This window comes from Myotis nattereri, assembly GCF_964212035.1.
Source record: "Myotis nattereri genome assembly, chromosome: 1".
Classification (NCBI taxonomy): domain Eukaryota; kingdom Metazoa; phylum Chordata; class Mammalia; order Chiroptera; family Vespertilionidae; genus Myotis; species Myotis nattereri.
This window is the reverse complement of record NC_138075.1, coordinates 105,380,786-105,402,835: the sequence shown is the minus strand read 5'-3', so window position 1 is coordinate 105,402,835 and position 22,050 is coordinate 105,380,786. Positions and strand designations below refer to the sequence as shown.

The 22,050-nt window shown below is 42.5% G+C and overlaps 1 protein-coding gene across 1 annotated transcript in view; it reads right to left on the bottom strand.

The window, feature by feature from the left end:
• Positions 1 to 15,144: 15,144 nt before the first annotated feature.
• CCNY (cyclin Y) overlaps positions 15,145 to 22,050 on the bottom strand; it is a 174,584-nt gene continuing 167,678 nt past the window's right edge. The window contains exons 9-10 of the mRNA XM_081109960.1: positions 20,916 to 21,078; positions 15,145 to 16,486 (exon numbers count right to left, since the gene is read on the bottom strand). Coding sequence (XP_080966086.1) covers positions 16,370 to 16,486; positions 20,916 to 21,078 — 280 coding nt within the window. The 3' untranslated portion in view covers positions 15,145 to 16,369. The remainder of the gene's footprint in view (positions 16,487 to 20,915; positions 21,079 to 22,050) is intronic.

Sequence of the window (22,050 nt, the reverse complement as noted above, 5' to 3'; positions counted from 1 at the left end):
AGTCTGAGTAGGATAGGTTTTAGTTCTTCTTTGAATGCTCGGTAGAACTCCCCTATAAAGCCATCCGGACAAGGGCTTTTGTTTGCTGAAAGATTTTTGATTGCTGTTTCAATTTCTTCAGTAGTTATCAGCCTATTCAGGTTTTTTTATTCTTCTTGGTTGAGTTTTTGGAGCTTGTATTTTTCTAAGAATATGTCCATTTCATCTAGGTTGTCCTTTTTGTTGGAATAGAGTTGTTCATAGTATTTTTTCATAGTTGTTTGTATTTCTGTGGGATCAGATGTTATTTCACCTCTTTTATTTCTGATTATGTTTATTTGGGTCCTCTCTCTTTGTGTCTTGGTGAGCCTGGCTAGAGGTTCATCAATCTTGTTTATCCTTTCAAAGAACCAGCTCTTAGTTTTGTCGATCTTTTGTACTGTTTTTTTTTTTTTTTTTGGTCTCTATCTCGTTTATCTCTGCTCTGATCTTTATTATTTTCTTCCTTCTGCTTACACTGGGCTTTTCTTGTTGCTGTCTTTCTAACTCTTTGAGTTGTAGGGTTAGGTAATTTATTACCATTGTTTCTTGTTCTTTTGTGGTAGGCTTGTAGAGCTATGAACTTCCCTCTCAGGACTGCTTTCACTGTGTCCCATAGATTTTGGATTGTTGTATTTTCATTGTCGTTTGTTGCCATGATGCTTTTTATTTCTTCTTTGATCTCTCTGGTAACCCAGTCATTGTTTAATAGCATGCTATTTAGTCTCCAGGTGTTTGATTTTTTAAATTGTTTTTATTGTCATTGATTTCTAGTTTTATGCCATTGTGATCTGAGAAGATGCTTGATATGATTTCTATCTTCTTGAATTTGAAGAGACTTTGTCTTTGACCTAATATATGATCTATCTTTGAAAATGACCCATGTGCCCTTGAGAAGAATGTATATGCTGTGGTTTTGGGGTGAAATGTTCTGAAGATGTCAATTAATTCCATCTGATCTAGTGAGTCATTTAGGATTGATGTTTCTTTTCTGAGTTTTTGTTTACAGGATTTGTCTAATGGTGATAGTGGGGTGTTAAAGTCTGCAACTATGACTGTATTGCTGTCAATCTCTCCCTTGATATCCTCCAGAAGTTTTTAAGTGTATTTGGGTGCTCCTGTATTTGGTGCATATATTTTTACCAGAGTAATTTCTTCATGTTGAATTGCTCCCTTTATTATTATGAAGTGGTCTTCCTTATCTCTTATTATGTCCTTCACTTTGAGATCTAATTTGTCAGATATAAGTATTGCTACCCCAGTTTTTTTTTTCATTTTCATTCGCCTGAAAAACCTTTTTCCATCCCTTCACCACCAGTCTGTGTGAATCCCTTTTTCTGAGGTGGGTTTCCTGTAGACAGCAGATATGTGGGTCACGTTTTCTTATCCACTCAGTTACCCTATGTCTTTTGATTGGGGCATTTAATCCAGTTACAGTTAAAGTTATTATTAATAGGTATTTGTTTGTCACCATTTTTACTTTATGCCTGTGTTCCTTCTTACCTTTTTATTTCTTCTTTTTACAGCAGACCCTTTAGCATTGCTTGCATTGCTGGTTTGGTGGTAATAAACTCCCCTAGTCCTTTTTTGTCTGGGAAGCTCCTGATTTCACCCTCAATTTTGATTGATAGCCTTGCTGGATACAGTATTCTTGGATTCAGACCCTTCCTTTGCATGACTTTGTATATTTCATTTCATTCCCTTCTGGCCTGATGTGTTTCTGTTGAGAAATCAGTTGCCAGTCTGATGGGGGATCCTTTGTAGGTAACTTCCTGTCTCTCTCTGGCCGCTTTTAAGATTCTTGCTTTGTCACTGGTGTTTGCCAATTTAATTATAATGTGCCTTGGTGTTGGTCTTTTGGGGTTCATTTTGTTTGGGACTCTGTGAGCTTCTTGGACTGGTGTGAGTTTTTTCTTCTCTACATCAGGGAAATTTTCTGTCATTATTTCTTCAAACAGCTTTTCTATTCCTTGCTCAGTTTCATCTCCTTTTGGCATCCCTGTTATGCGGATGTTGTTTTGTTTTGTGTTGTCCCAAAGTTCCCTTAGGCTCTCCTCCTCTTTTTAACTTTTGTTTCTAGATGCTGATCTGCTTAGGTATTTTTTTCCTAACTTGTCTTCTAGCTCACTGATGTGGTACTCTGCTTCTTCTAGTCTACTGTTGATACTTTCTATTGAGTTCCTTATAGCAGCAATGTCATTTTTCATCTCTTCTTGGTTCTTCCTCATTTCCTCTTGGTTTTTACACATATTGTTGAATTTGTCTTCCATTCTTTTCAGCGACCTTATGACCATTTATCTGAATTCTTTCTTTGACATATTGCTTGCCTCCATTTTGTTTACTTTCTTTTCTGGTGATGCCTCCTTTTATTTCATATGCGGACTGTTTCTTTGTCTCCCCATGATCTCTCTTCTCCTTGTGTCTGGTTTTGTAGCTCTCTCTCTCCTTTTCCTAGGCAAAATCTGACCTTTCCATGAGAAGGTGCAGAGCTCATCCAAGTCCAAGTATTCATGCTGCTAGAGATCTGGTGTTTCTGAGTTCGCAGCTGTTCCCTGGGTATTCTTGTTGTAGATTCCTGGGATGTATAGGTTTCCGATAACAGGCACTTTCCCCTTCAAGATGGCATGGCCTCCGCAGCAGAGCCAGTGGCTCTGGGAGAGATTTCTGCAGCAGTGCAGGCTGCCCGGTCAGGGGACCCTGGTCCAGCAGTACCCACTAGTCCCTTGGAGTATAGCTGTCCCTCACCCACAAATATACACCCCCCGTATGTCCACACACTTTCCTTTCGTTCTCTCCCTCTCAAACTATCTTGCAGTCTGCCTTCCTGTTGGCAGCCATCTTCCTCCCCTTATTCATTTTTATTGTTGGAATTTTATATTCAATTATTCTTGTTGGATGACTAACCCAAATGCAGTAGAGAAGGTAATCTGGCATTTACTCGGCCCCACTCTGCTCAGCCTTGGGAGCAGATAAATTCTCAGTTGGTGGATCAACTACTTTGTCTTGTTGCCATCTTGTGGTTTGGAGTTTTCTGGGTGTCTATGTCAGTAATTGAAGTTAAGACAGGTACCACATTGAAGTGGCTGTTGACCTGGGGTCTCATCTTGATTTTCTTTTTCTTTGTTGCTGTTTTCTCTAGGCTGTTTTTGGTGAGGAGGGCCCTGTGGAGTCTATAGCCCCAATATATATTCTGTTTCACTGGTCTACCTGTTCTCTCTCCTACATTCTGGTTGTCAGAACCCTGCACATGCCTTCTCCCTGCACAGGAGGCCTAGAATAGTGTGGTCCATGCCCATAAGGTCTCTGATTCCTCATCCCTTCCCCACTCTCACTATATTCTGGTAATTGTGTGGAGGACCCTGCAAGGAATGTAGCACCTTTATAATGATACAGTCTGCTGTATATTTCCTGCCTTGCCCTGGAACTCTAACAAGGCCTATATTTGCCATCTCTGCACCCTTTTCTCCTTTTAACAAAATCAAATTCCAGTCTCTCCATTTCCTATACCAGGGGTCCTCAAACTACGGCCCGCGGGCCACATGCGGCCTGCCGAAAACATTTATCTGGCACGCCGGGTGTTTTTGCTGCCGCTGCCTGTTGCTTAACAGCCGACTCATCCCGGGCCCGCAGTGCGCATGTGTGGAATGTGCGCCGCACTCTCCAGCTCCCCTTCTCTCTGTCTCTCAACTCCTCCTCTCAGGCTCGGGTGTGATCGGATGAGTCATGAGCTTGCCTGTGCAGAGCCTGCTGCTGCCTGAGGACTGAGGTAAGAACAAGTTAGGATTTTTTTTTTGAAGTTAGGAGAGCTATTTTTTTTTTTATTTTGCAGTTGGTAGGGCCTTTTTTTGAAGTTAGGAGAGCCTTTTTTTTTTTTGAAGTTTTTTTCTTTACTTCAAAATAAGATATGTGCACTGTGCATAGGAATTTGTTCATAGTTTTTTTTTAAACTATAGTCTGGCCCTCCAGCGGTCTGAGGGACAGTGAACTGGCCCGCTGTTTAAAAAGTTTGAGGACCCCTGTCCTATACTGTGAGGGGACTTCCTGAGGTTATTCTTCTTTGTAAGTGTCAGGTGTACAAATACATCCTACTTGATGTTATTCCTGTTGATGAAACCACATCTGTTTCTTACATTGAAACCTTTAACTGTTCCAAAAACCTTCATGGTGAACTTTTTGTCCCTGTCAGCAGGGGCTGATGCTGTGAAACCCCTGCTGTGTCACCAGTGCTGAGGGGCGACAGATACTGCTGGGTCTTGACCTCGCCACTGTGGCTGCTGGCTGCTGTGATGCTGACTGGAACCAGCTACTGCTTCTCCTAGGGCAGTGGTTGGCAAACTGCGGCTCGAGAGCCACATGCGGCTCTTTGGCCCCTTGAGTGTGGCTCTTCCACAAAATACCGACTTCTGCACATGGGCCACGAAGTTTCAATCACACTGTACATGCGCGCCCGCACATGGTATTTTGTGGAAGAGCCACACTCAAGGGGCCAAAGAGCCACATGTGGCTCACGAGCCGCAGTTTGCCGACCACTGTCCTAGGATGTGAGGGCAACTAGGCCATTAGCCTTGGTACATCTCCTCCTTGATTCTAATCTATCTATATAAAAGCCTAAAAGACCGAACGACTGGTCACTATGCTGAGCACTGAACACCAGGGGGCAGACACTCAATGCAGGAGCTGCCCCCTGGTGGTAAGTGCACTCCCAAAGACAACCTCCTGCGGTCCCTCCCCACAGCCACTGGCCTCAATCAGGACTGGGTGAGATGGCCCTGATCAACCCTGATCGCCAGCCAGGCCGAGGGATCCCACCCACGCACAAATTCATGCACCAGGCCTCTAGTATTTAAATAAGCTGCAAAACTGCCATTCTCCAGAGCATTTTTCTCAATCCATTAAAATATTGCTTCCTGGCAATTGTTGTCAGTTTGGCTCAGGTAAACTCTTATAAGAGACTTTCTTAGGCCAGATGTTCTTTTGTCAATAGATGGGAGGTAGGAATTGATGCTACTGTAGATGAAGTGGCCAGAAAAGGTGAGAGGAGGGATGACTTTTGAGCTAAAACATGAATAATGAGGAAGAACAGTTCAAACAAAGATATCCAGTGGAAGTCAAAAGCTAGGCATATTGTGAGCTAAACAATGTATCTTACACTTAAATATGAGAAATCACAAGTACAGAAAAACAAAATCACAGTCCAGGAGAACCCTACATGACCAAGGAGGGGCATGGCCTCAGAGGAGGGGATAGTTGGTGACTATGTAAGAAACCCCAAGTTCCCAGATTCTCTGAGGCACTTGAACTGAAACCTAATGGGAACAAGACATCATTGAAGAGTCAAGCAGCAACTCTGAAATAACAACTCCCACATTTCTCTAAAATTTCTATTAACAAGCCAGACCCACCTGTATGGTGTCTATATTTAGCAACCATAAAAATAACACCCCTATATACCATCCATGCTTACAGTAATGGTATGTTGTTGTTTTTAAAAAGCTAAAAAACTACAAGTGTCCCTTCTCCAGGAATGGCGTGCATGGAAATTTGTGTGACAGGTGAAACTGTCCATCTTGGCAGTTTTAGGGGCTACTGTGGATGAATTGGAAGTCCTGCTGGTTTCTGACTGTGACCTTTACCAAGTCAAATTACCTTTATGGACTTCAGCTCTACCTGAAAAACATTGGAGACAGCATCTGCTCCACCTACATCAAGGAGTTGCTGAGGTGAATAAGAAGAAAGCTTTGTAAATTGGAAGCACCCATAATAATACTGATCAGTAAGTATTATGTTTCTGAAAAAGAAAAGCATGTTTAAGGCAAATATTTATAGATTAGATGACATTGTTCAAGCGTTTCTGTTGACTTCTGAAGTCTTTCATATTTAGCCCTAGCCGGTTTGGCTCAGTGGATAGAGTGCCTACCTGAGGACTGAGGGGTTCCGGGTTCGATTCTCATCAAGGGCACATGCCCAAATTGCAGGCTTGATCCCCAGTAGGGGCATACAGGAGGAAGCCAATCAATGATTATCTTCCTCTCCCTTCCTCTCTAAAATCAGTTAAAATAATAATAAAGTCTTTCTTACTTCCATGCACATCAATGCTGACAGTAATCTCTCCCTAACACTGTTCCTTAGCAATATGAGAGGGGGGGTCAGAGGCCAGGGAAAGGGGAAGAAAGAGAAAGAAGAAAAGAGAGAGGGGGGGGAGATGGAGAGACAGAATAAAATGGAAAGAGAGGAAGAGAGAGGGAAAGAGAGAAGGGGAGAAAAAGAAAGGCCAGTGGAGAGAAAAGGGTGGCTAGATTAGAAGAGGAGAAAAGGAGGGAGGGTAGGGAGGAAAAGAGATTGAAGGAGAGAGAATAAGAGAAAGGAGGAGAGTGGGGAGAGTGGAGAAAGAGCGAGCAAAGGAGTGAGACACTGAGGGAGAGAGAGGGAGGGAGATTGAAGGAGAAAGGGAGGGAGGGAGAGAGGGAGGGAGGAAGAGGGAGGGAGGGAGAGAGGGAGGGAGGAAGAGGGGGGGAGAAGAGAGGAGGGAGGGAGAGAGCAAGAGTGAGGAAGAATGAGGAAGAGAAAGAGAGAGATTGAAGGAGAGAGAGGGAGAAAGGGATATGGGAGAGAGAGAGAAATTGAGGGAGAGAGGGACAGAGGGAAGGAGGAAGGGAAAGAGGGAGAAAGATGTTGGGATTAGGAAGAGGGGAGAGAAGGGAAAAAGAGGGGGGAGAGACTGATGAAGAGAGGGAGACCAAGGGAGAGAGGAAGGGAGGGAGGGAGGGAGGAAAGAAGGATAAGGGGGAGGAGGGGGAGTTGTAGGGTAGGAAGGGGGAGAAGGAGGAGCAGAAGTAGAAGAAAAAGAAGAGGAGGAGAAGTGAGATTCCAGGGTGAGAGAGTGCCAGAGAAGTAAAGGGTCAGAGAGGGGAGGAGAGAAAGAGGGGAAGAAGGAGAAAGAAGAAAAGAGAGGGAGTGAGATAGTGGGAGAGGGAAAGAGGCCAAAAAGAGGAAGAGAATAGAGAGGGGGGTAGAGAGAAAGAGAGAGGAGGAGAGAAGGAGAGAGTGGGAGAGAGACTGAGGGAGAAATAGAGGGAGAGAAGGTGGAAAGAGAGAGAGGCCTACAGAAAGGGGGGAAGAAAGGAAGGGGAAGGGAAAGAGAGGGGAGAGAAAGAGAAAGGCATAGAGGAGAGAAATGCTGGGGTTAGGGTGAGGAAGGAAGAGAGGGAGGAAAGATTGAGGAAGGGAAAAATGTAAAGATTTTGGGGTAGAGAGTGAGCATGGGTAGAGGAGATAAAGAGATTGAAGGAGAGAGGAAAGGAGGGAGGTAGATGTTGGTTTTAGAGAGGTGGGATAGGGAGAGAATGTGGGATGAGAAATGGTAGGAGAGGAAGAGGGTAAGAGAGAAGGTGGGAGCGAGCTAGGAGAGGGTGAAGGAGGGAAGAAAAGAGAAAGAGGGAGAGAGGAAAAGAGAGGGTGACCTATTGAAGTTAATAGGGAGATAATTTGAGGGAGAGAGAGGCAGAGATACTGACAGAGGGGAAGAGAGAGGAGGGGAAGATAGGGAAGAAATGGGGGTGGGGGTGGGTAGAGGATTTCTGAGAATTTCTTTCAGCTCAATTACGCAGATCCCATAAAAACCAGTTTAAGTTCTGCCTCTGTTGCCACAAGCATTTTCCCTGTGCCTCCAAATCTTCCTCTCCTTATAAGGACAATAATCATTGGATTTAGCATCCACTCTACTACAGAATGACCATATCTTGTTATATCTGCAAAGACCCCATTTCCAAGTAAGGCCACATTTGCAGGTTTGGGATTGGCATGAATTTTGGAGGACACCTCTCCAAGCCACCATAGCATGTTTCTGGACAGGTGTTTTTCCCTAATGAGTGGCAATCGAAGGCCTCTTAGTATGACGATTAAAAATAAGCTCTGGAGTCAGACTTCCTGGCTCTCCCAACTTTCTGACCTCCGCCCAGGGAAAAGTGTTTAATCTCTTTATGTCTAAGCCTGCTTCCTCACCACGGAAAAGTAACAGCAGCTCCCTCAGGAGACTGTGATGAGGATTAAATGAATTAACACATGTGGAGTGCTTAAAATGTGCTGGGCAGTGTAAGCACTTATTGTTTTTGTTCCAGGATATGTTTAAATTTGTTGCAATTTTGAATGACATCCTTTCTCCATTATATTCTCTAATCGGTTATTGCGAGTGACTTGTAAAACTATCAATTTTTTGTATAGTGATTTTATAACTATAATCTTACTGAATTCTTATTAACCATTTTCCAGTTGTTTCTTCCAGATTTTTTTGGTAGCAACCATAGTTGCTTCAAGGTACTCAAAATACTAATATTGTAATCAAGTAGGAACTTCATTTCTTTAATAGACCTTTTCTCCTGTCTTTCCTTTTAATTCAAATTGGCCTCATCCAGCACCCTGACTCACCTGCCTCCCAGTCCCTTAATCACTAAGGCCTCAGGACAATGAGGCCAAATAAATAAGGTTTAAGTTTATGTGGGCTCCAAAAAACAAAACGTTCAATATTCATAGAAACGTAGGTTTATTTCGATAGACACAGTGAATACAAAGGGCTGAAATGAGTGATCGTTAACATAAAATAATAGAACATTTTAATAAAAATTAGTATTTTTTCTTGAACATTAACTCACCAGACACTGAATAACTGCACAAATTAATAAGCGAAACGCAAATAAACCTATTTTTCTTGCTCTCCAAAAGCAAAGTATTTCCTGTTGCGCATACCAAACAAATTAGTCCAAGACTAATGACATGGCAATCGGCTGCTAAAATATTTGCTGCTAGTATTAGTGGAAAGAGATGGTGTGCCTGCACGTAAGGGAATGAATGCAACACGTTATAGTAATCAGTCATTAGCAAACGCTGTAGTTCGTTATTAATAATTATGTGTAACAGTATATTGTAAAAATTAAGTTACAAAATTTTTATTAAAATGTTTCTTATATATCCTTACATTGGCTGGGCCGCCAAAAAAATTCAATGTGGGCTGCATGCATTCTGTGGGCTGTGAGTTTGACATGCTTGCTCTAGTCTGTTGACCTGAGAGAGTTTTGATCAAACTAGAGATAATACCTAGGCCTCAGTTGTGTTTCAGCTCTGGGCCCAGAAAAGCTGTGAAACCAAGTGATGCTATGGCTGAAATCAGATTCATTTGCCATGGCATCACTTGGTTTCATAGCTTTTCTGGGCCTGGAGCTAAAACATTAAGGGTCCCCATTAGACTTGCAACCAGGGAGCAGTGGGCAGTGGCAGCTTGTCCCAGGCTTATCCCTTAATCTGTCTCCAGGGGCCCTTCCTTTACCTCCTCGTCCCAAGCTTTAATAAACTTACTCTCACTTTCACCTGAATTTGAGAACCTGGAGGTCACCTGACATTCAAAATGTCCCAGACCATGGAGGGGCAGGGCCAGCTCCCAGAGTGGAAATCGTCCGGTAACATCAGGACCATTGAGCCAGACCAACTCAATATGACATTATGAGTGCAGGAACCACGGATTTTAGTCCTGACATTCTCTCATGTACAATGTCTGACTGGTAGGGTAGGTGCTTTGTGTTTGGACAAACTTCATGAACAGACCATCTGCAATCAAAACTGCTGATCCAGCATGGCTGGCATGGCTCAGTGGTTGAGCAATGACCTATGACCCAGAAGACTAGGGTTCGATTCCTGGTCAGGGCACATGCCCGGGTTGCAGGTTCGGATCCCCAGTGTGGGGCGTGCAGGAAGGAGCCAAGCAAGAATTCCTTCACATCATTGATGTTTCTATCTTTTTCTCCTTCTCTCTTCCTCTTTGAAATCAATAAAAAATACATTTTTAAAAATGACTGACCCAGAGGAAGATTCTTGCCAGTCATCTTGTGACAACTCACAAATTTGCCAATTGTCCTTCTCCCATATCCTATATAATAAAAGTCTAATATGCTAATTGTCTGGTCATCTGTTCAACCAATCAAACTGTAATATGCTAGTGATATGCTAAGGCTGCTCAACCGCTCACTATGACATGCACTGACCACCAGGGGGCAGACACTCCAACCAGGTTAGCTTGCTGCTGGGGTCCGGCCAATTGGGACTGAGGAAGATGGGCTGGACACACCCTGGAGCCCTCTTGCGGTCCCTCCCTGGCTGACCAGCCTCCTGCATCCCTCCCAGCCTCAATCATGCACCAGTGGGGTCCCTTGGCCTGGCCTGTGCCCTCTTGCAATCTGGGACCCCTTGGGGGATGTCGGAGAGCCTGGACATTCAGTTGCATGACATTCAGTTTTGGCCTGTTCCCACAGGCCAGGCCAAGGGACCCCACTGGTGTATGAATTCATGCACCGGGCCTCTAGTTCAATCCATAAAGGGCATAAAGCACTTCCCTCCTGTTAGCTTGTAGGCACAAAGGCAGGGACCACAGTCCCTTTGTCATATTTATTCTCTGAGTGCCACAGCTACATCAGGCAAGTGGAGTCTAATAAATAGCACTTCCCAGTTAAACTCCACAGCATTTTCCCACTGGCCTTAAAATCTGAGCTCCTCACTGAGGCCTGCAAGTCCTGACGTGTGTGATTCTTCTCTAGCCCCATCTCCAACCCACTTCCCTTCCCTCTACCTCTTCTAAGAAGCTCTCCCATAGTTTTTCCATGGAGATCCCTACTCATACTACCCCACTGCCTTCATAACACTGATCACAATCCACATACACTACTTATATGCTTATTTATCAGCACATCCCAGGAACACATGGACCTTGTCTGTCTTCTTTCCCCTGTGTGCCCTCAACACCATGTCCAGCATAGTCCATTCCAATGAATATTCGTTCAATGAAAATTATGTATACTAAAGCCTTTGTTAAAGTCTACTCATTACAAAACAAATACATGTTTTCTAGATAATATTCTACAACAAAATTATGTTTTGAGTTTTTCTCACAGTTAAGAGACCACCACTTGGTGTGGGATACTGCAGGCAACTATGAAGGGGCTGGTAAACACTTGGGCTCTGGAATGCTGCACCATAGGTTTTTCCAAATTCTGTTTTTTGTTTTGTTTTAAATTGCAAGACTGGTTCTAGAAACCCCAGAACTGTTATCCATAGAATAATGATAAATATTGTCTAGAAATGCTCTCAGAATAATCTAGAGGGTCACACATTTCTTTAAGATTAAGCAACTCAGAATCCAGTGAAGTTGCAAGACTTGCCAGGCCAAATGTCCCAGTGTCCTGGTGAGGCCTTGAGCTCGGGTGTGCTGACCCTGCAGTCATTGTTTTACCAAATGCTGCCTTTCTCTTTGGAGTAGACCCCAATTCTTTGGTCCCCCCAAATGCTGTTAAGTATGCACCAAGAGCTGGTAAGCAGGGTTCAGATTTGGGAAGCTTGCATATGGCCATGTTTTCTATCCTCCTGGGCTGGTGGGAAGTGCCACACAGGAGAAGCAGAATACTTCTCTCCAAAAGCTGGGATTCCAGAGCTTCTGTTCGGTAGGGTTAAGAAGGTTCAATTAGGGGTTAATAAGGATAAAGCACACTTTTCCAAACTGGTCCATTTGGGGTGAATTCCTATACCCAAATCCACTCTCTTGAGATCTTCCATATCCATCAATGTAAATAAGAACTTACAAGCCAGGTCCAGTAAAACCCTACTAGAGAATAAGCTGGACATTCAGTTGCATTAAGACAGATCCAGGGATTGAATGGGCAGTAGCTGAAACCTGGATGCTCCTGCCTTTTATATTAAAAACCTCTATCTACCAATAGCCACCCTTCTTAAGCAGGGAAACACACAATTAGGCTTGGACTTACCTTTCACAGCTTTCCTAGATCCATGCACAATAGAACCAGCAATCAAGATGCAAGCATGGCTGAATAGAGTGTGTTCAGGAACAGAGAGAGTAAGGGAGGTGGAGAAAACAACCAGCAAGTATATCTTTGCCAGCCAAGTTCACTGAGTGATCCAGAGAAGTAAAGTAATTTGTCCAAGGTCACACAACAAGTTAACTTTGGTCTGAGACTAAAACTCAAGGTTCTATCACAATACAAATCAATACCATATTGACATAATGTTATGCACAAGTTCCAGTTACATTGAATATCTTTGTCTAAATCCACATTCACTTTGGAATGCTATTCTTTTAGCCTGTATTTGGAAACTTATTCATATAAAGTTCTTCAAAGGAATAAAGCCCTCTACTCCAATCAAATTACAAAAGGGCACAGTTAAGTTGTAACACCATTCAGTCAGACACCTCATCTGAGCTCACTTCTCATTGTAACAGGTTCTTCCAGAATGCCTTCTATAAAGACTTACAATGGACAATACAGTTGCCAGGACAAGTTCTTACCTGGGTGCTCACAGCTCAGACTTGCAGCAATACCGACACAGAGCTGCCTCCAACTACTCTTTCAACTGAGAAATGAATAAAAGCGTATCATTTCAGTGCTGATCACGGAACTCTTGAAGAAAGTTTCTAATGAGAAGTGACATAGTAGACCTTTAGCAGCTTCACATATACAAACTTAGTAAGAAAATTGATCAGTAAAGACTGGAAAGGAAGTTGGTTGACCTGCTCAGGTCCAAACTCCATCACCAATTCCCATGGCTTCCAGTATTCTTCCACACCCCTCACCTGTGCTGAGGCCTATATGGCACCTATGAGGCAATTTGTTTTCTGGTCCAATAGTTCTGCATTCAGTAACAGCAAACCATGATCTTAATGAAGACCTGTGTAGGGCTTTGCTTGAAATCCATATAGCTTAAAATATAAATCCCAAATTAGTTAAGTATCCTTTTCTCATTTCACCCAAGGGCATGTTTTCCATTTCCGCCTCCCTTTCAGTAAGGGGGGGGGGGGACCTCTCGGGCTGGCCTTTCAGATGCTCCACATTTCTAAGATCCACTGAAAGTAAGTTTTGAGACACAACAATGAGGGGCATAAAATTATTAAAGATAAAATAAGCCATTGATATAAATGGGAGGTGCTCTAATAGGTTTCTCTTGTGCAACTGTCTCAACTGCTGGAGATTTCTAAGAGGTCTTAATGCTTCTTTGAGTTACCCAAGATTTATAGGACTAAGAACACTTTTTGACTACAGTTGCAAAGAACTGGTTTACTCAGCATCCATAAAACCTTATAAATTTTATATCAATATTTAAAAAATGCAGCAGGAAGGCAGTCATTATTTGTTCTTTGCATTTATTTATTTAACACTTAATAAATACCTACAATGAACCAGGAATGAAACTTTGTTTTAAAAATTCAAAACTGTAAAATATGGCCCCAAAGTGTGAGATTACAAAAAACAGCCAGAAAGGATTGAAATCGCTCACTCCCAAAATTCTGCTTTGCAGCTTAGCTGAGGATCAAAATTCCCAGAACCAAGGGAAACCCCAAGATGGAGAAGCTCCTGCCAATGCCCAAGGAAGAAGCTCATGAGTCCAGCCCAGGACAGAGCAGATGATAGCCCAGGCTCTGACCTCATGCAGGAAGGCATGGGAGCACATCTTGATCTTGGTAGGATCTCCCAGCTTGCCCTCCAATTTGGTTTTGAATCCCTGACTTCTTTCTCTTTTCCCAGTTAAGAATAAAGTAAAATAAATCAAAAATACTCATTGGAATATATACTTATTCTCCCAGTGACTTTGTTGTTTAAGTCAAGTCTAAATTAAACAAATTGTGTGGTTTTCTTCATCCTTCATTAGTGATGAAAACTGTGCATTCAAAACTACATTAAGACAATGTATTCCTAAAGAGTAATGCAGCTTTAATTATAGTGCATTGAATCACCTTGCAAACAAACCATTCACTACCAGTACTGTACTTGTACTGTTGTTGTAGGGTTTTGTTTTTTTGTATTTTGTTGTTTTTTTTGGCAAACTTAGAACAAACCAGAGAACAAAATGTTGTCTTCATCATCATGTAGAAAAATAAAACAAACCTAAAGTATTTAGCTATGTGTCAAGTGATTCATACTGCAAAGTAAAATCTACACTTACAGCAGAGCTTAAAAATTCTTAGTGCAAGAAACATAACCAATTAATACAATCAATACTTATTAATGATATGGAAAATTTTCCTATACAGAGGTAGAGTCCAGTGCACAAGGCTAAAACAATATTCAATCGTCTAAACAAAGAGTGAGCCAGGTTTTACGGGATTCACTTTAAATTTTAAGTTATCAGACTGTATGTACATACAATATATAGACTATACAATTTTTAAAGTAGTTCAATAAACTCCACAAAATAATAGATGCATTGAAATATTTACATAATTCAATTTTCAAATCTCAAATAAAAGGGATAAAAATAAGATTTCTGCTTTAAAGGCAGCAGAACCTCTTTCTTGAAATGGATTGGTAAAATAAGATACTTTACATGAGAGGAACTAATTTATGCTTGAGAGGTATTCATATTCAGCTAAGAAAATATGTCCCTTTTTAAGCTCTATAGAATAGGGAATATAAAATGATTATTTCTCTATTTTTAGATCTCTAAAGTTCTAAATCAGACTCTTACTTGAAGAGAGAAGCTGATTTTGGACCCATACAAAGTATATCAATACAATTACAATGGAAAAATAATTAACTTTTCCTCTTCTGCTTCCTTGCTTTTGAAAGTTAGGTCAGAAAGAACTTGACAATATCTCTGGCCCGGTTATGTTTACCCATGACACAAATTTCATTGAAACCTGACTAGTACTTTCAGCTTGGTATTCTTGGGATTTCAACTTTCTGAATTCCTTTAATTTCCAAAGGGTATTCAAGACTAATAAGATTCCAAAGTTTTCCAAGCTCACATAAAAGGAAGGTGAAACAGAGTATCTGCTGCCATTCACCTCAGAGACTTGAGAAAGGAAAAAAGTTAGGCCCTCTTGTCATTGTGACACAAGAAAATATGCAAAAACCCAAAGCATTATATGCTTCATTGACTCAGATTCTTAGACTTAATACCAAATTTACTCTTTGATATTTGATCAACCCTTTTGATATAAAAGATTCTTTTCTAAAGGAATAGTCAGAAAACAAAAAAGTACGTCATAATGAAGCATAAACCTTCACAGTTTGAATTTTGTGTAACTTCTCTAAGCACCCACAATGAAAATGCAAGTGTTGTGGTTTTTTTTTTATTCAATCATTCTGTGAAAAATATCTCAGCAAATAGTAACATTTTGCCCTCCAATAATCTCCCCACTGGACTACCCACCCCATCCCCGTTTTTTAATTTTAAATTTTTAAAAAAATTTATACAAATAGACTAACTTTGATTTAAAATAAACATATAAAAATTGATAAGAATATTGCTTGCAACAATGGATGCGGAAGTAGAGGAACAAACTGGGCAGGGAGTACAAAGAAATGGCTCCTACTCAATAACTTCAGGCAAACACCAAGCAATCTGGAAAAAAATCTCAACCAAGGACATCTTCTACTGCACATTGTTTCCTTGGCCCATGAGGTGTGACTGATTTATAACTACAACTTCAGGTCAGATTAAAAAAAACAACTGCATGAAAATTGGAAGGCACAAGCACCCATGTTATCTAGAGTTTTTTGGGGGGGGCGGGGAGGAGGTTCGGAATAAAGAAGGAAAGGGATACTTTTGGTTCAGCACTATTGTCAAGTTAATTTTGCCATTGTTGAAGAAAAAGTGTATAAAATAAAGTGGTAGAGAAATGTAACAAGTGCATTCCACTTGTGAGGAAGAAAGCTCAGGAGACAGCTCACAGGAATAGCGCAGAGAGAAACAACCAGTACTATTTATTTGGATGTCTGTGCCATGGTACAAACTATATTCTCTGCTCTGTGGGGCCAAAACCAAAACAGAATAAAAACCAACAAAAATCCCCCAAATCCCCAAATAGCAGTTAGAAGGGATGCAAGAAGTCTTAAAGAACAGACTGATCCAGACAGAGGTGATAAAGGCAGCACTCTTGTCTTTAATGAACATCTAACTGTGTTAACTACTGTTGTTTTCCGTCATATTCACCTACTGACCAGATGGGGGACTTAAGAAATGGCCATGTCATTAGCCATTTTTCCTGCTTCTACACAACTTTCCTTTCCCTTTACTTCCTCCTCCAGGATTCGAGTCTTTATCTTCCAAGAAGGAAGTGCTGTTAATGATGACAGGGCAAGGTGTGAAACAGGATTTCCAGAATACTGATTTTGCTTCCCTCAAAGCCTTGCTGCATGTGGGCCACACAGCTCAAAGGCAGTCATCGAAGCAGCCTGATGGAGTTATGACTTTAACAAAACCAAAAAAGGGAAACAAAAACAAAAACATCCCAAGTCTGTCTTTTCTCAAACTAAAGGAGAAACTGAGGGATGGTACAGCCTCCAGTGGGGACGCCCAGTTAGGAGATGATGGCTGGGGACCACCTAGGCAGAGTCAGATTGTCAGCACTCGCTGACCGCTTCCTCGTGGGTCTCCTCAGGTCCTTGTACTTGTCCTCACAGAGACGAGAGATGGCCTGAGGGGCAGAAGAGAGACAATTCAGGTCAGGGCAGGTCCCTGGAAGTTCCCTCCATGCACTCACTCACCAGACACCAAGCACTGCTTAAGCAGCATCCTTCTAGGCACTGAGGACACTCATGAACAAAAAACAGGAAGAGGCCCTGCCCACGTGGTTCACATCCCACAGCAAAGAACTGTGTCACAGGGCAGGATACGAACAAAGTGTAGACACAGTCCCTGTTTCCAAAGTGCTTACAGTAGCCTAGGGTCAGCCAGATCCAAGTTCAATGCTGGTTCCCCACTTAGGGGTGTGTGAGCTGGGTATGTGCCCCCATTTAAGTCCTTAGCATCCTTGTCTGCAAGTGGGGCCATCACAGCGCCCTCCTCACAGGGTGGCTATGAAGCACTGGAGCTCCATGCTGGATGTGTGCATGAGGAGTGCAGTAGTTGGCCATGATCATTAATCAGAGACTAAGTCAGAGCAGAAGGGAGTCATCTCTGGACCACTGCTGCAGAAGGGAACCAGAGGGGGCACAGAAACATGGGATGCAAAGATAATCAACATTGGCTTCATTTTGTTGATGAGGGCAGTGGGGACTCTAGGCAGAGGGCTGCAGCTAAAAGTAGGGCCAGGCCTGCATTGGGGCTGAAGTATAGTCATAGCTCTCGAAAGGGCTCATACCATCCCAGGGAGCTTGTTTAAGACACATTCACCTGCCATCTGTATGATGATGCAGTGATGAGTGACATTACTAAGCAAAGAAGAAGTTTTTTAACTTCTACAATTCCAGAGAAAGGCTGGGGACTGTGCCAGGGCTAGGGGGACAGACACAGTGTTCATCCACCAGGAAGTCACAGTCAAGGGAAAAGCACAAAAGCAGCCACCCACTCCTCACCCTGTGCCCTGATCAGATCCCACTGGTTCTTGCTAAGACTGCAGAATAATCTTTGAAGTTGGTCTCCCTGCTTGCCCTTCTCTCCCTGATACATTCCCCAATGCTTTGAGTCACTTGGCCTACCCTAACCCCTGGCCTCCCCACTGGCTTCCACCACAGGCGCTGCACCAGCTCCTCCCTCAGCCTGGAAGTGTCTGCAAAGTCAAGTCTTTGTACAAACATCATCTATTCAATTAGGCTCTGACTACTGCACCCCTACCCTGCTCTCCTCTTTATAATTAACCTTCTAAGACAGGGGTGTGGAACATGCAGCTATAAGGCCCACAAAATCATTTGGTTTGGCCCTGCCAAGGCATTAGGAGTGAATTAATTAAATGTTTGATCAAATGTAGCAGGCTAATTTTTAAGCTGATAATTTTGCATGACCTGCAAATGATGCTGTAAATCCACATGCCCCTTGGCAGAAAAAAAGATTCCCCACACCTGTTCTAACATATTAGTTATTTCAAATTTTATTTATTTATTATGTTTATTGTTCACTGTTTGTCTCCTCCCAGCAGAACGCAAACTGCAAGAGCAGGCTCTGTGAGCTTTGTTCATGACCATTCTCAGGGCAGAGCTGTAACCAGCACCTGATATCAGAGGGCCCTGAGTAAATAGGTGTAGAATGGATATATAAGTTCCACTCAAGATATTCACATAACAGAGGCATGGACATAACAAAGGAATGGTCAAAGTACTAAAAATAGAGGGGACTAAGCAATTGATTCTATTTTGGGGAATCCATGAAGGGACACTCATGACTGATAATGGACATCAGACCTAGGCTTCAAGGGCTGTGCTTGGAGGGGAAGAGGAATTTATCAGGAGGGATCTAGCATTTTCAGCAAGGCAGTGTGCTGGCATGGTGAGAGGTGGCTGATGGCTTGGGGAAGGCAACCAGCAGGCAGCAGGGGATGGAGAGAGCAGAGCTGACAGAGCCAGGCTGACACGGCTGCTCACACACTAGCTGGCTAAGGCGTTATTTTGTGGTGATGCAAAACTGCCAGCGATTTTAAGAATTTACATTCCAGCCCTAGCTGGTCTGGCTCAGTGGGTAGAGGGTCGGCCTGCAGACTGAAGGGTCCCTTGATTCTATCAAGGGCATGTACCTTAGTTCCAGGCTCAATCCCAGGTCCTGGTTGGGGCACGTGTGGGAAGCAACCAATCGATGTCTCTCTCACATTGATGTTTCTCTATCTCTGTCTCTATCTCTCCCTTCCACTCTCTCTGGAAATCAATGGAAAAATATCTTCAGGTGAGGATTAACAAAAAAAGAAAAAAAAGAATTAATGTTCCACAACCTACAACTGCATTTTAGAAAAGCAATTCCACTGGCAGCATGAAGGGTGGAATGGAGGAGAGACAGGAGTCAAGGATGTCTTCCTCCAAATGAGAAATGAATTAGGGTAGCAAGGGGGCTGTAATACTGAGAATTCATTTTAAATGTTTCATATATGAAATATGTGTGGCATACTTAAAGAAGAGAAAATCAGATTCCTTAAGGGCATTTGAACAACCATTTTTTAAAGCAAATTATTTTCTTTATTGTTTTATTTGTTGTTTCTCAGCTTACAAACAGCATGAGTCTGAATGCAATATAACAAATTAGCAATGTGTTATTTCATTCTAGATTTTATTATGCAAACTGATATTATCTTTAATCACATCCTCCATATGCATAGAGGGATACTAATTTATTTCAGAGAGAAATGACCTGTTAATGAAAAGACCACTTTGCATTTGCCCTGGTTCTTGGTGCTCCTATTTCTACACTCTATGCTACAACCAGCATATCAAAATAGCCAGCTGGTGGGACATCTGAACCGGCACAAAACTTAAGGTTATGGCATCTCCTCTGAGGTCTCAGTCTGCTTTCTATTATGGGGTTCAAGTGTGCTAACCAAATGGACTAACAGGAACGCTGGGGTCTGGAAAACAATGAAACCCCATTCCTAAGAAATTATTTCAAAGGGGTGCCATCTGCTTTTCCAGAGCTCGCTTCTCTGTGTCTCAGGAGGAGAGAGAGGGAACATTTTGTCAGATTACTGGCCTTCCTCCTGCCCCTGGGGCATTTGGCATGGCCACACCAGGAGCAGGTGAGTTCTCCTCTCTTTCCACTCAGATAAGCTAATGGAGTGAAAAGAAGTAGGCACGACTCCCTCAGTCTCAGCCAGTCTATGTGCTCCCCATTTAACTGACCTGAACCATTAAATATTCTCACTCAGAGAACCACAGCTCTGCTTTCCTTCAGGGTTGTGTGGCTCCCAGGAGCTCCAAGCTCTTCTCCTCACCTGGGCACTGAAGGAGTGACTGAGCCCATCTCAGCACACGAGGGGTATGAGGACCACTGCGCATACTGAAACAGCGTTCATGTTCACCCTGATATCAAATTCTACTTCATGTGTGTGCTTGTGAAGGTTTGACAGTATGTGCCTTGGAGCAAGTCCTTCAGAGTCCTATCTTATGTTGAATACAAGAGAAATGGGAGATTTAATGAGCAGTTCCACTCTAAAGGCTGGTACATAATGACAGAAAAGTGACCAAGTTCTGAAAACCTCCCTGGATTTTTATTTTAAAACTAATGCTATGCATCCAGTCTTTTCCAAATTTAGTTTTATTACATTTCCTATTAGGAATTAACATTATTTACTTTTTAAATTTTTATGTTAAGTTTTTGCTTTCCTAAACCTTGAAATCCATAGCTTAATCCAAACCCTCTTCCTCCCACCTCTAGACCGTATTTTGTTTGCAGCTGTTAACCCTGTTAGACCATCACTCTGGCCATCTTGACCCAGTACTGGCCAGGGGAGGATGTTTCAATGGGATGGAAAATGAGGTATGGACCTCTTAGGTCTCACCAATCTTGAGACATGACTATACCATCTACGGCTTTGGTCAATGCAGAATGAGACCAATATGGTGCCTGGAGATGGAAATGCAGAGGGCCTCCACACACTGCTCCGGAACAGTGGGTCAAGAGCTAGGTGCAAATATGGAGCTAAGCTCCATATAAGTATAAGACACAAAATTCATACAACTTAACAATGTAGGCCTTAAACCCAGACCAAGGCCAAAGGGGCTGGCCCTAGCTCTAACTGGGCTATGGGAAAAATAATTTGAAAAACTAAAAAGAAAAATCAATCGTTTCTGGATTCCTAATAATTAGGGAATAATTAGGGCCTTCTAGTATCTGTTTCCTTATAAAAGCATATGCTGGGAATCTTTTTTGTGGGTTTTTAAAAAAACTGAAACTTAAAAATCTTTCATTTAAAAAATAGAATCAATGTGCATTAAATAAAAACTGATATTAAGGTTACTGAAAATATAAGGTTGTACAAATTATCATTAAATTAATTGACGACCTCTAAATCCAGGGTACCTTGCCCTTATTTCATAACAACACAGTGGGAGAAAACAGCATTGTAATCACACACTTCACCCTTCCATGGCACCCAGATGATGAGTCGGCAATAGTGCACCCAAAAGCAGTATGTTAAAATACATTACCTCAAGCTTGTGAGCCCTTTCCCTGCTCAGGGGCTCCAAAGGAAAGCTCAGGTTATTTGCTTCTGCCAGAGAACGAAGATCAAAATAATACTTGGCATAAACACTGGAAGGAACATTGATGTTGAACTGGAGCAATTCAAGAAACTGTCGCTCTAGCTCATTCCTGCAAAGACAAAAATTGCACACATTTAGTTGCCATACTAGGCTGTATGGCCTGCCAAGGCAAGCTGCTGGACACAAGACTCCAGAAAAGTGTATCCTCAGGAAGAAAAGCCATGTAATTACCTGGTTGGACACCAGAGTTGCAGTTTAACCACCAAATTGGTATTAGAAGCCGAATCCACTTAATTAGGTGCCCACAAGGATAAGGCCTGATTAATTGGGATGAATACTTCAGGGTAATTTGTTTCACTGAGACCTAATACACACATACCAGGCTCTGGCTGCAAATCTCAGCATGCATCATCAGCTCAGACATGGGCAGAAGAAGCAGTCAAAAGCTGTCAAGTGGAGTCTAGTGAGCAACCAAGATCACAGCCTAGAGGAAAGGCCTCTGCTAGACACAGAGGATGCCCTCCCTCAATGCCCTTTATCCACCTCCTTTGACAAGAGAGTTCCTCAGGCAAAGGAGGGAGGAAAGTGAATCGCAGCCTAGCCTCTATCAAAGAGAACTCACCAACTCCGCAGAATGAAAGCCATAGTTCCCAAATCTGAGCACCCACCTAATCACCTGCAGACAAAGAGCTGCAGACAGATAGCTAGGCCCACCCTTGTCTCTGATTCAGCTGGTCTGGGGTGATCCTGAGAATGTGCACTTCTAACAATTTCTAACTGGATGCTGACCACTGTGAGAACCACTCAACCATAGAGAGTGGTCAAGGAGCAAACACATGTTAAGATCCATATTTTGATGAAAACTAATTGATAGATAGCCACAGTAAATTTTAAAACTTTTACTTTAAGAATGCCCACATGTCAGTTATCTTTTAAATTAGGTCTATTTCCTTACAGTTCCTACCTATGGGATGAAAAGCCCTCCGTGGTCTGTCCTTGAGCACTGATCCTGGGCTGGGCACTCAGTTTCAGTGCTCCCCCCTCCCGCCAGAAGTACACTGTGCCCCCAAAGCACACTACA